Consider the following 16,013-nt stretch of genomic DNA (forward strand, 5'->3'; position numbering starts at 1 on the left):
AGAAAGACAGATTAGCCCCCATTTTTCCCCTGTTCCCCTCATACTGTATGTGGAAAAAGAATGTTTATGTTTCATGATTTTCCTTCCTTGATTATTTTGTACAGGATCTCATAATTCAGGCTTTTCAAGACTGGCAACCAGCAGTTGTGTTGCAATTATAAGTCTCAAAAATCAGATCCAGTAAATTCAGTAATGTCTTCCAGATATGCTAGATTAAAATTCTTATGGTGTGCACTCTAAGAACCCTGAAGCAGATAGCTCCAGACAAACTGACTTATAGTTCACACTGTAGAGTAGCTCCGTATTTTAATCTTTTTTAAAAAAATTTAAAAAAAATTAAAAAAATAAAAGAAAAATTTGATAAGAACTTTTTTCTACAATGGGAATTATTTGTTTGGATAGTAACCTACTTTTTCAGTTTGTTATTTTTATTAATTCAATAATTCATACAAATATGAATCCTTTCTTTTTTAATTACAGAAAGAAATCAAAACACGATATAGCTACCAACAACAACTAAGTGATGCGCTTGCTATTCTTAGAATGCACTATTCAGTGAGTTGCTACTGTGTTTACTTGAGGCATCTAATACAATATATGTTTTTTGCTCTGACTTTTTATTAGAATGGTTGAAGGTTTTTCTGAACAGTATGTTATGTTTCTCATTGTTACCTGTTACCACCTTTTTCCTTCTTTGCCTTTATTCTACTATTTTTTTATTGCTATTTTTTCTGTGTTTGTGAATTGCCCAGAGTCACTTGGAGTCAGGCCATGTAAAAATTTTTTTTGAAAAAGTAGAGAGATATAACTTACTCCTGTTTACCAGATTAAATTTGGAATTTGAAGCAATGTTTTTCAAGGTTTTAACTTTCTGATTAAGAACCTGAATTGATAAAATAACACACGTGAAACATTCTAAAAGTCTAATGTGTCAGTGTGGATACATGTGTAGTTCTCTTGTGTATATGCTGTGATTCTGCCCAATCATTATGTAAAACAATTTTTACATAAGTGTAACAGGATCACTGGAATACATTGGCTTCCTTAGTCCCAACTGAACTTTGCCACTCCATCTATTGAAATACATTCAAAGAGATTAGATAATTTTTTATTTTATTTTTTATTTTATTTTAATTCCATTTATATCCCGCCCTTCTCCGAAGACTCAGGGCGGCTTACAAGCTTAGCAGTAGCCTTCATTCTATGTATATGCCTGCTTATTAGGGCTTTCACCCCCCCCCCCCAAGTGGCATTATTACAAAGTCAGCTTAATTGCCTCCAACAATCTGGGTCCTCATTTTACCTACCTCAGAAGGATGGAAGGCTGAGTCAACCTTGAGCCTGGTGGGATGCGAACCTGCACTAATTGCAGGCAGCTGGTGTTACTTAAGGAGGCATTAGCCCACTGCTCCACCAAGGCTCATTTTATAATAACAGAAACTCTGAATGTTTTAAAGAGGACTGTATTAGTTTATGGAAGCTAATTCTGTCAGTGGCTACAAATACTGGTAGCTGTTCATTACATTCTGAATTGCAAGCTGTAACCTTTCCACACTGAATGCTAAAAGTGGAAGGTCCTATCATACTCAGTTTCACTGACTCATCTAGCAGGCCACTCTGACCTTCAGTACTTGACTACATGGATTTAAGGCCCAGTCCTATTCGTCCCAAATTTAGCTGTTAAATTGATGATGATTTGGAGTTTAACTGTTGTAAGATGGAAGTACAGCCACTGCATTTTTCCTCCTTTATGTTACTTATGTGTGCTTCTAGGATGGCACTCATTGTATTCTGTTCTATGAGCTGCACTGGCAGTTGGTTTGCTTCCAGGTGCAATTCAAGATGTTGGTCTTGACTTTTGAAGCCCTACATAACATGGAGTCAGGCTATATGAGGGAATACCATCTGCCTATCCCATCAGAGCCTGCAGGAGGGGTGTGTTGCACGTCCTGTTTGCTATAGAGTTTTATCTGATGGGACCTAAACAGTATGCTTTTTTCTGCTGGGGCTTCTGCCCTCTAGAACATCATGCCCCCTCAGGATAGGAGTTAGCACCATTTCTGTTAGTCTTTTGGAAGGCCCTGAAAATGTGTTTTTTCCAGCAGCCGTGGGTTCCATGGGGAAGTCCACATGATGGTCATATTGGGCTTAGATGGATGTTCTCCTACTGCATTATTGCTTTTATTTATATTTTATAAGGGTTTCTTTTAACTGTTGAAATGTTCTTTTACATGGCCCAGAGTCATGTTCAGTGAGATGGTCACTAGATAAATTTTTTAAATAATTTTTTTAAAAATTCCTGCTCTGCAGTGATTGCCACTGTTTCCTAATCTGAACCAACCCACTCCCCCAGGGAAATAATTTCTTTGTGATGTTTTACCTTGTGGGTTAAAGTTTGGGAAGTTGGTGGGACATTAACTGCTGTATCATAAAACTTCAGACCTCTCCGCACCTTCTTTGGCCACCTCTTAATTAAAATAAACACAAAAACTCTTATTCTTTTTTCTTTAGATCAGACCAAAAAGAATGGTAAAACACATTTATAGCCCATGTGCCTCCTGAAGCTGCTCTTGTTGTATTCTCTAACTGGACAACTAGCTACAATGGGATCTCTCATTATTCCTCCTTTTGTTTTGACAGAAATATGTACAAGTTGATGAACAATGTAAAGTAGATTTGTCAGCTGCAAAAGTAGATAAGTTAAGGAGAATCATTGATGAGCAAGCAGATAAAATTGAATATTTAACAGCGCTGTTACAGGAAGAGAAAGATCTGAGAGATGAAAAGGTATGTTCTTTTTCACAGCCATTAAAGTCATTAGGCCAGCTGTAAGATCTGCTTTATTAAGCTTGTGGTCCAGCAAGTCTGATGCAATCCATCAAAGATAAATCTACCTTAAAATAAAATCTTTTTTTTCCAGTTTCGTTGGAGTTTACACTGTCTGTCTCTCTCCCACACTAGGTGATTAAATTGAGCTCACCTTGGCTTAGCCTGGATCTTTTGTGTATCTTCAAATAACCATTAACCTAGCTATTTTGGAGGCACAGAATGAAATAAGGTCATGTGTGTCATTTTTTTAATAAATAACTGGGAGCGCAAAGTAAATAGAGGTGACACCAAACTGCATGAAATAGCAAAAACCTTAAAAGACAGAGATAACATTAAAATAATCTTGAAAGTTAGAAAATTGAGTAGATAATAACAGAAATAACAGATGAAATAGAAATCAATGTAAACTTTGTCATTTTTTAAAAAAGAAAGCAATAAGACACTAACTTTGATCTTAACTAAAAGGCCAAGAAGATTGTTCCCAAATTAATTTAGACTCCAAGAGAAATTCCTGTTCCAATTCAAACATCTGGAAGATATTTTCAGAAAATAAAATCTTAGTTTAGAAATTTTGTATGGAAGGTTCTTTGGTTCAAAGAATACCTTTTATAGAAAATGCAATCACCAATTAATGAGATTCTGTTTTCTGAAACAGGAAATTTGTCTTCAGGCTTATCTATTGTCAAGTATTAAATGCTGGAAGCCAATAATGGTTGTTAATTTTCAGACATGGACAACTTTGGAATACACATAGATAGCACCTTTGGTTTAATAGACAGTACTGGGATCTAAATACAATACAACTCTAAGCACAGTATCTCTGGAAACAAATGTCAGTTAGAAAGCTATGAAATCTAATATCTTTTTTAAAAAAGTGTTTCTTTTTTCCCCATGCCATATTGACATTATTGGGGAAAAAGATGATGAAACCTCAGATATTGACTTTGGATCAATTGATAGATGATGATAATACTCTGTGTTTAGAGACTATTATCATTCACCAGATGTAACCCAATGGCAATATTTTTACAGCTAGAAACCTCTGTTAACATTGTTTAGTAACATTTTCAGCTTCTCTGATATCCAATATACAAAACTGCTAGTTAAATCTTTTAAAACTAAAAAGCCTACTAGAGGTAATCTTGAGTTACAACAGTTCATTCATTTAATGATTGTTCAAAGTTACAACTGCACTGAAAAAAAGTGACTTCACACCTATGACCACTTTAAAATAAGCAAACCATGGTCAGTGGCCAAAGCCCTTGTGAAAGCTCCCCACCATTGCCAGACTCCAAAACTTGGCCAAAGAACATTGATTAAGGAATTGGGTATAGTGGCTTGAATGACCCTTTCTAACATTACTCAACTTATGACAGCTGAGCCCATAATGTTAATAATAATGACATGGTCGTTAAGCAAATCATGTGGTTGTTAATCATTGTAAACCTGAATCCAGCTTATCCAATGGACATTTTTTTGCCAGAAAATGGCAACAAACACTGCAAAATGGGATCATATTATTGTAGGATACTGCAACCAGTTGTGAATGGGAACCAACTACCAAGTACCCAAAATGAAATCACATGACTGCAGGGTTGATGCAGCAGTTGTAACAGGTCATAAGTTACTTTTTATTTAGTCTGTCATAACTTCAAATGCTCATTACGCAACTAGCCACAAGTCAAGGATTACCTATATAATTCTGTATGTTTGTGTGTTCATATTAAAAAATTATGTTTGCTTATTTAAATTAAATTAAATCAAGTTAAATGCTGTATCCTTCTTGCTGTTCCTTGAATAATAAGCCTGTACAATATCCCCCTCTTGTGGTTTGAATCATGCTAACACACTCATATGCAGGTTTTTCCTTAGAAAGGGGAAACGGAAATATTACAAAAGACTACAAATTCCTAATGGGATTTTTGTGCAAAATCTATTTTGATTTAGCAGTCCAATTTACCATCATCCATTGTAATTTCTGTATATATATATTTTGAAGCAGAAAACATTGGGATAAAATCAGCAGTGTGGCATGTATTGGTATATGAAAGTTATAAGAGAGCAAAAGGTGAGACTGAAGGGCAACTTGGAGACTAGAGGCAGTGATGGGAAACAATTCCAGTACTTTTCTTTCCTAAAGTTGAATGACTTTTAACTTGCTATATTCAAAATGGCAGACCACTGGCCTGAACTGGCCCAAATATTATCATCATATGCAAAGGTTTTAGGACCCAAAATTCTAGCTTTATCCAGGTAGTGCATGTATGCCATTCCTGATTTTGTGATTTAGCAATATATAGGCAATATATCCGGCCCTGAGTCTTCGGAGAAGGGCGGGATATAAATGGGATTAAAATAAATAAATAAATAAATAAATAAATAAATAAATAAATAAATAAATAAATAAATAAATGTGAACAGGGTGAGATATCATACAGAGCTCCCCTCTACATTCAGTTTCCACTTGTCTGAGAAAGGCCAAGCAGGATTTAACTTTTAAAGAGTCCCAATTTGTTAGTACTTTTGAATCAGAAATCCTGATTTAAATAAAGTCTAGAAAATATTTTTAAAAGCCAACTTCAAAATACATTATGGAGTTTCACCAGAGAATACAATGTGCTTATTCTGGCCCACCTGCAAGCCACAAAACTCGCTTACTCACTCTTTCTTTCTTTCTTTCTTTCTTTCTTTCTTTCTTTCTTTCTTTTTCTTTCTCTTTCTTTCTCTCTCTCTCTTTCTCTCTCCCCCCTCTCTCTATTTCTGTCCATGTGTGTGTGTGTTTGTGAGTAAGTCAGAGAGAGAGAGGGAGAGGGAGAGAGAGAGAGAGATACTATAGAACCATCCAACTTAAAAGACTAGTTTATAGGATCATTCTGGCATAAGATATGAAAGTTATAACCCTTAGGTTGATGGTAAGAGGCCATAAATGTGCTGATTCTGCAAAGGAGCTTTGCAATCAAAAGTCATGTTCCTTGAGTATAATTCACACATGTGAGATCTGCACTACAATACACAGAAAACTTTCAATCCTATTTCATTCTTCGATAAAGTGACTAAACCAGTAGACCAGCAAAATGCTGTGGATGTGCTATACTTAGATTTCAGTAAGGTATATGATAAAATAGACCACAACATACTCCTTGGTAAACTAGAAAAGTTGGAATAGACAACATCACCACCAGATGGATCTGTAGCTGGCTGCCAAACCAAACTCAATGAGTAGTCCTCAATGGCACTACATCCACATTGAGAGAAGTAAGCAGTGGGGTGCCACAAGGTTCCATTTTAGGCCCTATACTCTTCAACATCCTCATCAACAACTTAGATGAGGGAATTGAAGGGAAATTTGCAGATGACACCAAACTGGCAGGAGTAGCCAACACCCTAGAAAACAAACTCAGGGTCCAAAAAGATCTTGACAAACTTGAACAATGGGCCCTATCCAACAAAATGAGTTTCAATGTGGAGAAAGCAAAGTTTTACACTTAGGCAGGAAAAATCAAAGGTACAAGTACAGATTGGGTGAGACCTGGCTTTAAAACGTAACTGTGAGAGAGACCTTGGAGTCCTAGTGAACGATCACTTAACCATGAGCCAGCAGTGTGCAGCAGCCGCCAAAAAAGCTAATACAATCCTTGGTTGTATAAACAGAAGCATAGAATCAAGATCACGCGAAGTATTAATACCGTTTTATAAAATCCTAGTAAGACCACACCTGGAATACTGCAGCCAATTTTGATCATCATATCACAAAAAAGATGTTGACAGTTTGGGGGGAAAAAATCAGAGAAGAGCAACTTAGATGATCAAAGATCTGGAGACTAAAACATATGAAGAATGGCTGCAGGACTTGTGTCTGGTTAGTCTAAAGAACAGAAGAAATAGGGGAGACATGATGGCAGTGTCCAAGTATCTGAGGGGCTGCCACAAAGAAGAAGGGGTCACATTATTTTCCAAAGCACCAAAGGGCAGGACAAGAAGCAATAGTTGGAAACTGATCAAAGAGAGAAGCAACTTGGAATTAAGGAGAAACTTCCTGACAGTGAGTACAATTAACCAGTGGAACAGCTTGCCTCCAGAAATCATGGGCGCTCCATCACTGGAGATTTTTAAGAAGAGGCTAGACAGTCACTTGTCTGAGATAGTATAGGTCCTCCTGCTTGAGCAGGGGGCTGGACCAGAAGACCTCTAAGGTCCCTTCTATTCTATTGTATTCTATTCTATTCTAGACACAACATAAATCTATATTTTATTTTAGAGCCACTAGTGGGAGGTAGGGATGCAGTGGCTCAGTGGGTTAGGATGCTGAGCTTGTCGATCAGATGGTCGGCAGTTTGGCGGGTCAAATCCCAAGTGCCGCGTAACAGAATGAGTACCTGTTACTCGTCCCAGCTTCTGCCAACCTAGCAGTTTGAAAGCACGTAAAAATGCAAGTAGAAAAATAGGGACCACTACAGTGGGAAGGTAACAGCGTTCCGTGCCCCTTTGGCGTCTAGTTATGCCGGCCACATGACCACGGAGACATCCTCGGACAAGCGCTGGCTCTTCGGTTTTGAAACGGAGATGAGCACCAGCCCCTAGAGTCGGAAATGACTAGTACGCATGTGCGGGGGAACCTTTACCTTTACCTAGTGGGAGCTAGCCAATAGGAAGTGGGGGATAGATCAATATTTAGGTTCACACTCAGGCATACGGACTTTGATTCAATGACTGAGCCAGCCATTTCCCTTCAGCCTAATATACTTCACAGGATTGTTATTGGAATAAAATGAAGAAAACTTACCATGTAAATTTACACTGAGTTCCTAAAGGAAGGAGTTGTGGTGATATAAAACAACAATTAGAGTTTGATTGGATCTGATTCTGAAGGCATCAATACAGGTAGTCCTTAACTTACAACAGTTCATTAATGACCATTCAAAGTTACAATGGCATTGAAAAAAGTGACTTCATGATCATTTTTCTCACTTTTAAACATTGCAGCATACCAGCAGCACATGAATAAAATTCAGATGCTTGGCAAATGGCTCATTTTTATGATGGTTACAATGCCCCAGAGTCATGTGGTCACCTTTTACGTCCTTTTGACAAGCAAAGACAATAGGGAAGCCAGATTCACTTAACAATTGTGTTACTAACTTAACAACTGCAGTGATTCACTTAACAACTGTCGCAAGAAAGGTCATAAAAGGGGGCAAAATTCACTTAACAAATATTTTGCTTAGCAACAGAAATTTGGGGTTCAATTGTCTTAAGTCGAGGACTACTGAACTCATTAATCTTTTGATTTTGTCTCAAAATGTTAAAATTAAAATATTACATTTTCTTTTGTGGGACTTCCAAAGTTTTAAATTTCTTTTGGTTCCATGATCAGCACAGAAAATACGAGGAAAGCTTTACTGGTGCTTGTTTAGAAGTTCTAGAAGTCTCTGGCAAGTTGAAGTAGGTTATAGCCCTGAGGTTTTTGTAATAAAGCTATTAGGTAAATGTTGACTTTCTCTGTTTTGATTAATTGAAGGTTAAAATATTTTCATTGTTTAAATTAAGAATATTAATAGTTTTTGCTTATTATTAATAGGCATTATTGATCCTTCATTTTGGAAAGCAAGGGCATATATTAAATAGATTATGAAATAATAAAATTATAATCATATTATACAATTATTATTACATTATTAAATAGTTTTAATAATTAATAAAATTGCATAGAGGGCTCTACTGCTCATGCTGTAAAAACACAGAGAGTGAGATACACCAAGCCAACCCTTTTGTAATAGTAAATTGCAAAACAAAATCTATGCTTTAGTAACTGGAAAAGGTGATAGCACTTTTAACTGATTTGCTACTTGCCTTTGCTAAACTGGAGCCCTTTCCTGGACCTGCCTGCTAGTGCCATAAACTCCCAGATTTGGATTTGGGAAATATATTTATCATAAGACACAATTTGTTTTCTTAGCAATTCTTATGTATAACGGGTGGTGGAGCTAGTGTTAAACCTCAGTCATGCAAAACAAATCACAGCCTATACATGGATTAAGATAGAAAGCTTCAATGCAGCTTAATTGGATTAAATGTCTGTATTCAAATAGGCTTGCTTGAATTTTAAAGTAATTTACTTCAATTCACTTGAAAATTCACTCTTGCTTGTTTACTGTTGTTATTATTATGATGCAAGAAGTCTATGTATTTTTTAAAAAACTAAAGGTGGTTCCTGGTGTCTCAGGTAATTAAGGTAATTAAGCCTATTAAGGCAGCAGTCTCCAACCCTTGCAGCTTGACAGCCCAGCAGGGGGTAGAGGGGAACCAGGCTGCATGAGTAGCAGGTCGGCACCACACACATGCATAGCTCCACTCATGTAAGCAGTGGGCTGGTGCACATGCATGTCCTGCTCGTCCACCTCTCACACATGTGCAAAACAGCCCACCTCTCATGCGCCCCAGTTCAAAATAAGCCACAGCCTAGTATTGAGCCACAGCCTGGGGGTTGGGGACCCCTGTATTAAGTCATGATACTGTTGATTTAAAACTGGGGGTTTGCTTTGTAATCACACATGGTGGGAGAACATAACAGGAAATGCAGACTAATCACTTCTTTATATTGTTTGATGTTTATGAACATCTAGAGGCAGATTTTTATTGGAGATTATTTAGATTCATTTGGGGTTTTTTCTCCATCTTTTTTTTTAATGTTGAGCAGAAAAGCTATTTTGCTACTAAATTTGCCTGAACCAACTTTGGGTGTGCTGGAGGCTGCAAATGGGATTATAAGCATCTGCTGAGAGGCAAGGAAAGCAAATGAAGCAAAGTATATTGTGCCACCCCTTCATGGATTACTGCCTTGTCGTGGCGAAGGGGCTTGCGTAATTCAATGAAGCTATGAGCTATGCCGTGCAGGGCCACCCAAGAAGGAAAGTTCATAGCAGAGAGTTCTGACAAAACGTGATCTACTGGAGAAGGAAATGGCAAACCACTCCATTATCTTTGCCATGAAAACCCCATGGACAGTACCAAAAGGCAAAAGGATATGATGCTGGAAGATGAGCCCCTCAGGTCGGAAGGCGTCCAATATGCTACTGGGGAAGAGCAGAGGGCTAGTACTAGTAGCGCCAGAAAGAATGAAGCGACTGGGCCAAAGCCAAAAGGATGCTCAGCTGTGGATGTGTCTGGTGGTGAAAGGAAAGTCCGATGCTGTAAAGATTTTTCTCCATAGGAACCTGGAATGTAAGATCAGTGAATCAAGGAAAGCTGGACGGGGTCAAACAAGAGATGACAAGACTGAACATCGACATCTTAGGTATCAGCGAACTAAAATGGACAGGAATGGGTGAATTTAATTCAGATGACCATCAGGTATACTACTGCGGGCAAGAATCCCTCAGAAGAAATGGAGTAGCCTTCATAGTCAATAAAAGAGTAGGAAAAGCAATACTGGGATACAATCCCCAAAATGACAGAATGATCTCAGTTCAAATCCAAGGCAAACCATTCAATATCACAGTAGTCCAAGTCTATGCCCCAACCACCAGTGCTGAAGAGGATGAAATTGACCAGTTCTATGAAGCCCTACAGCACCTTATAGAACTAACACCAAAAAATGATGTCTTTACTATCATGGGGGATTGGAATGCTAAAGTAAGAAGCCAGAAGATAACTGGAATAACAGGCAAGTTTGGCCTTGGAGTGCAAAATGAAGCAGGGCACAGGCTGATAGTTTTGTCAAGAGAATACGATGATCATAGCAAACACTCTTTTCCAACAACCCAAGAGACGGCTCTACACATGGACATCACCAGACGGTCAACACAGAAATCAGATTGACTATATGCTCTGCAGCCAAAGATGGAGAACCTCTATACAGTCAGTAAAAACAAACCAGGAGCTGACTGTGGCTCAGACCATGAGCTTCACATTGCAAAATTTAGGCTTAAACTGAAGAGAGTAGGGAAAAGCACTAGGCCACTCAGGTATGAATTAAATCATATCCCTGTTGAATATACAGTAGAGGTGGCAAATAGATTTAAGGAATTAGATCTGATAGACAGAGTGCCTGAAGAACTATGGACAGAGGTTCGCAACATTGTACAACAGGTAGCAACCAAAACCATCCCAAAGAAAAAGAAATGCAAGAAAGCAAAATGGCTGTCTGAGGAAGCTTTGCAAATAGCTGAGGAAAGGAGGGAAGCGAAAGGCAAGGGAGAAAAAGAAAGATACGCCCAATTGAATGCAGAATTCCAGAGAATAGCTAGAAGAGATAAGAATGCCTTCTTAAATGAACAGTGTAAAGAAATAGAAGAAAACAATAGAATAGGGAGGACCAGAGATCTTTTCAAGAAAATTGGAGAGATGAAGTGAACGTTTAATGCAAAAATGGGCATGATAAAGGACCAAAATGGCAGGGACCTAACAGAGGCAGAAGAGATTAAGAAGAGGTGGCAAAATTACACAGAAGAACTATACAAGAATGAGCTTCACGTCCCTGATAATCACAATAAGGTGGTCACTGACCTTGAGCCAGACATCTTGGAATGTGAAGTGAAGTGGGCCTTAGAAAAGCTGAGCAACAACAAAGCTAGTGGAGGTGACAATATTCCAGCTGAGCTATTCAAAATCTTAAAAGATGATACAGTAAAAGTGCTACACTCAAATTTGCCAGCAAATTTGGAAAACTCAACAGTGGCCACAGGATTGGAAAAGATCAGTTTACATTCCAATTCCAAAGAAAGGCAGTGCCAAAGAATGTTCAAACTATCGCACCATTGCACTCATTTCTCATGCTAGTAAAGTTATGCTTAAAATCCTACAAGCTAGACTCCAGCAGTATGTGGATCGAGAACTACCAGAAGTACAGGCAGGATTTTGAAGAGGCAGAGGAACTAGAGATCAAATTGCCAACATACGCTGGATCATGGAGAAAGCTAGAGAGTTCCAGAAAAACATCTATTTCTGCTTCATTGACTATGCTAAAGCCTTTGATTGTGTGGATCATAACAAACTGTGGCAAGTCCTTAAAGAGATGGGCATATCAGACCATCTTATTTGTCTCTTGAGAAACCTATATGAGGGCCAAGAAGCAACAGTGAGAACTGGACACGGAACCACTGATTGGTTCAAAATTGGGAAAGGAGTCCAGCAAGGCTGTATACTGTCGCCCTGCCTATTTAACTTATATGCAGAGCACATCATGAGAAAGGCAGGGCTAGATGAATCAAAAGTTGGAATTAAGATTGCCGGAAGAAATATCAACAACCTAAGATATGCAGATGATACCACTCTAATGGCAGAAAGTGAAGAGGAACTAAAGAGCCTCTTGCTGCGGGTGTAGGAGAGTGCAAAACTTGGGTTGAAACTTAACATTAAAAAAACCAAGATCATGGCATCCGGCCCTCTCAATTCCTGGCAAATAGATGGGGAAGAAATGGAGGTAGTGACAGATTTTATTTTCCTGGGCTCCAAGATCACTGCAGATGGGGACTGTAGCCAAGAAATTAAAAGACGCTTGCTCCTTGGGAGGAAAGTCATGGCAAATCTAGACCACACACTAAAAAGCAGAGACATCACCCTGTCAACAAAAGTGCGTATAGTCAAGGCTATGGTCTTTCCAGTTGCAATGTATGGCAGTGAAAGTTGGACCATAAAAAAGGCTGAGCGCCAAAGAATTGAGGCCTTTGAACTATGGTGCTGGAGAAGACTCCTGCGAGTCCCTTGGACTGCAAGGCGATCAAACTGGTCAGTCCTAGAGGAGATCAACCCTGACTGCTCTTTAGAAGGCCAGATCCTAAAGCTAAAACTCAAATACTTTGGCCACCTAATGAGAAGGAAGGACTCACTGGAGAAGAGCCTAATGCTGGGAAAGATTGAGGGCAAGAGAACAAGGGGATGACAGAGAATGAGGTGGCTGGATGGAGTCACTGAAGCAGTAGGCATGAGCTTAAATGGACTCCAGAAGATGGTAGAGGACAGGAAGGCCTGGAGGAACGTTGTCCATAGGGTCGCGATGGGTCAGACACGACTTCGCAGATAACAACAACAACAACAATATTGTGCCATCTCAATACAAGCTGTTCCCCAAACATAATTAAGTGATATTAATTAAGTGAAGTACAAAACAAAAGAGCTTGCACTGTGATATCATGACTGACATTTCACCACTTTGGCATCATTATTCAAAGCTAGACCTTACCTTGTTGGGTCATCATTTCAGAGATATTTCTTTACTGAAGCAGAGAAACAAACAAATAAAAAGAGCAGTCAAATAGGAGCGATTTTAACTTCCTGCTCATTTCCTCATTGAATTTCCTTGTGGGAATCTGGCAAAGAACATTGGAAATCTCCTTCCCTTCCCTTTCCTTCCATACCCTTCCCTTCCCTTCCCAGCTGGCAGGTAAATAACTGCCACTAGGTGAGAAAGGGAGCCAAGGATTGTGAAACTGCCTGGGAGACTGTCATGGAACACTAAAAACGAAAATCCCATGACCATAGTCGCAGCCCAGCAGAAGCCAATAGCACTGAGCACTCACAGCTTTCCCAAATTTCACTTCTTCGGGACGCTGGGGTCCCAGATTTGGCCCTTTTGTGAATTAGCCCACCTTAGTACCTTAGTTCAAAAATTGTTGCTTTGTGATTCACCATTTGACCCAGTGAAAAATTATCAGTGAGAATTTTAGTAATGTATAGATGGACATGAGTTGGGTCAGGGCAACAGGTTGTCCAATCCTGCCCTTGAGAATTTTTTATTATTTTGATAATTCTCTTGGTAACAAAAATGTCGTATTTACTTCACAGGTGGCCTCTATTTAAGAGCTCAGTAGGGAACTATAATGATGTATCAGGGGATTATCTCTAATAAGGATTACAGGTAGTTCTCGATTTACAACATTTCATTTAATGACTGTTCAAAGTTAAAACTGCGCTGAAAAAATTGACTTATGACCTTTTTCACATTTAGCATCGCGTGATCAAAATTCAGAGGCTTTGCAACTGGCTCATACTTACAATAGTTGCAGTTCCTTTTATGATCACCTTTTATGACTTTCTGACAAACAAAGTCAAAACAAACCATGTTACTAACTTAACAACTGCAGTGATTCATTTAACAACTGTGACAAGAAAGCTCGTAAAGTGGGGTAAAATTCACTTAATAACTGTCTCACTTAGCAACATAAATTTTGGGTTCAATTGTGGTGGTAAGTCAAGGACTACTTGTACTGAAGGGTCTGTTACTGTAGATCTCCATTAAAAGAGGCCTCATTTGCTCTTTCTGCTTTTTACAATAGCAAATATAAATAGGACAATGAATAAAAATGATTGCCTTTACAAAATAAATTACACAAATGTTCAAAACAACTAGAAGAACTAATCAGACATATAAGGCTCTTCTTAGCTGAGGGAAATCTGGTTTTGAAATCCAAGGGCAATTTTCTGTTGCAACTTGTTCTCCCATTTCTGCTGTGCTTTTAGAAATGTCTTGCTGATTCCTTTCTTTCTGTGCCAGGTAACGTTCTGGAATGGTCCTTCTAATTCTTTTCCTTTTTCTGATTTCTTTCCCTATGATTTTGTCTGTTTTCTTAGGCTCAGAATTCACCTCCAACTGCCATTCTGACCCTTCTATTTTTGGGTATTCTCAATTTGATCTGTATTTTTAATAATTTGCTTCCTGACCTTTTCCCCCCCCCCCCTACCCTTCTCCTCTTTTTGAGTTTCTTCTTAAGTTCTAATGTTCCTAACATATCTAACAAACTTCTGCTAAACTGCTTTGACTGAGGATTGCCCTAAACCAATTTCTTTGTTCCCGTCAGTTCTAACATTTCTCCGATCATGTTGCTGTACCGTCAACTTTTCCATCTATGTTTTTCGAAACAGAAACATAGAAAACTGATGGCACAAAAAGACACAGTGGTCCATTGAGTCCACTAATTTGTGTTTTTGTTTTCTTTTTAATCTATGTATTATTGTTTCTATTCCTTGTTATTATGGTCTATTGCACAGTCAGCCAGTTGGCCTTTTTGTCTGCCTATTGAGCCCTTCCCAAGGATCTGGGATAGGTAGATATGGATGTTGTTAGAGGTATTGTCACAGGATGTAAGCTATTACAATAGAATTTAGAATAGAATACTCTTTAATGGCCAAGTGTGATTGAACATACAAGGAATTTGTGTCAGGTGCATAAGTTCTCAGTATACATACAAACAACCAAGTAATGTAATCATAAGATACCAATAAAAAGGTAAAGGTAAAGGTTCCCCCACACGTGCGTGCTAGTCGTTTCCGACTCTAGGGGTTGGTGCTCATCTCCGTTTCAAAGTCGAAGAGCCAGCGCTTGTCCGAGGACGTCTTCGTGGTCATGTGGCCGGCATGACTAGACGCCAAAGGCGCACGGAACGCTGTTACCTTCCCACCGTAGTGGTCCCTATTTTTCTACTTGCATTTTTACATGCTTTCGAACTGCTAGGTTGGCAGAAGCTGGGACAAGTAACAGGCGCTCACTCTGCTACGCGGCACTCGGGATTCGACCCGCCAAACCTGACCAATAGGAGAAGTAATAAAAAAGATGAGAGGAATAATAGTAATAAAGCCCTATTATGTGGGTAAATATCCTTAGGCATAAGATAGTGCTGTGGTGATTAGGTTTTCAGCAGAGTGATGGCATGAGGGGATAAAATGTCTTTGTGTTTACTTGTTTTGGCATGCAATGCCTTATAACAGCGTCCTGAGGGAAAGAAATTGAAACAGCTTATGTCCTGGGTGTGAGGGGGTTTCTGTAGATATTTTCTCAGCCCTCTTTCTGACTTGCACAGTATACAGGTCCTCAATGGAAGGCAAACTGTTTGCAATTGTTTTTTTTTCTGCAGTCCTAATTATCTATTGAAGTTGCTGTGCCAAATCAGACAGTTATAGAGGTACAAACAACAGATTCAAACAATTCCTCTGTAGAATTGTATCAGCAGCTCCTTGGGCAGTCTGAACTTTCTTAGTCGATACAGGAAGAACATTCTTTGTTGTGCCTTTTTAATGATGGTTTTAATGTTAGATTTCAAATCCTGGGAGATTATGGAACCCAGAAAGTTAAAGGTTTCTACTGTTGATACTGTGTTGTCTAACATTGTAAGAGATAGTAGAATAGGAGGACTCCTCCTAAAATCCACTATCATCTCTACAGTTTAAGTGTATTCAGCTCCAGATTGTTC

General features: G+C 38.7%; 1 protein-coding gene across 1 annotated transcript in view; it reads left to right on the forward strand.

The window, feature by feature from the left end:
- LOC310649802 (uncharacterized protein C10orf67 homolog, mitochondrial) overlaps positions 1–16,013 on the forward strand; it is a 66,369-nt gene that overhangs the window by 11,135 nt on the left and 39,221 nt on the right. The window contains exons 4-5 of the mRNA XM_083378596.1: positions 481–555; positions 2,641–2,787. Coding sequence (XP_083234722.1) covers positions 481–555; positions 2,641–2,787 — 222 coding nt within the window. The remainder of the gene's footprint in view (positions 1–480; positions 556–2,640; positions 2,788–16,013) is intronic.

This window comes from Vipera ursinii (genome assembly GCF_947247035.1).
Source record: "Vipera ursinii genome assembly, chromosome: Z".
In the NCBI taxonomy this organism is placed as follows: Eukaryota; Metazoa; Chordata; class Lepidosauria; order Squamata; family Viperidae; genus Vipera; species Vipera ursinii.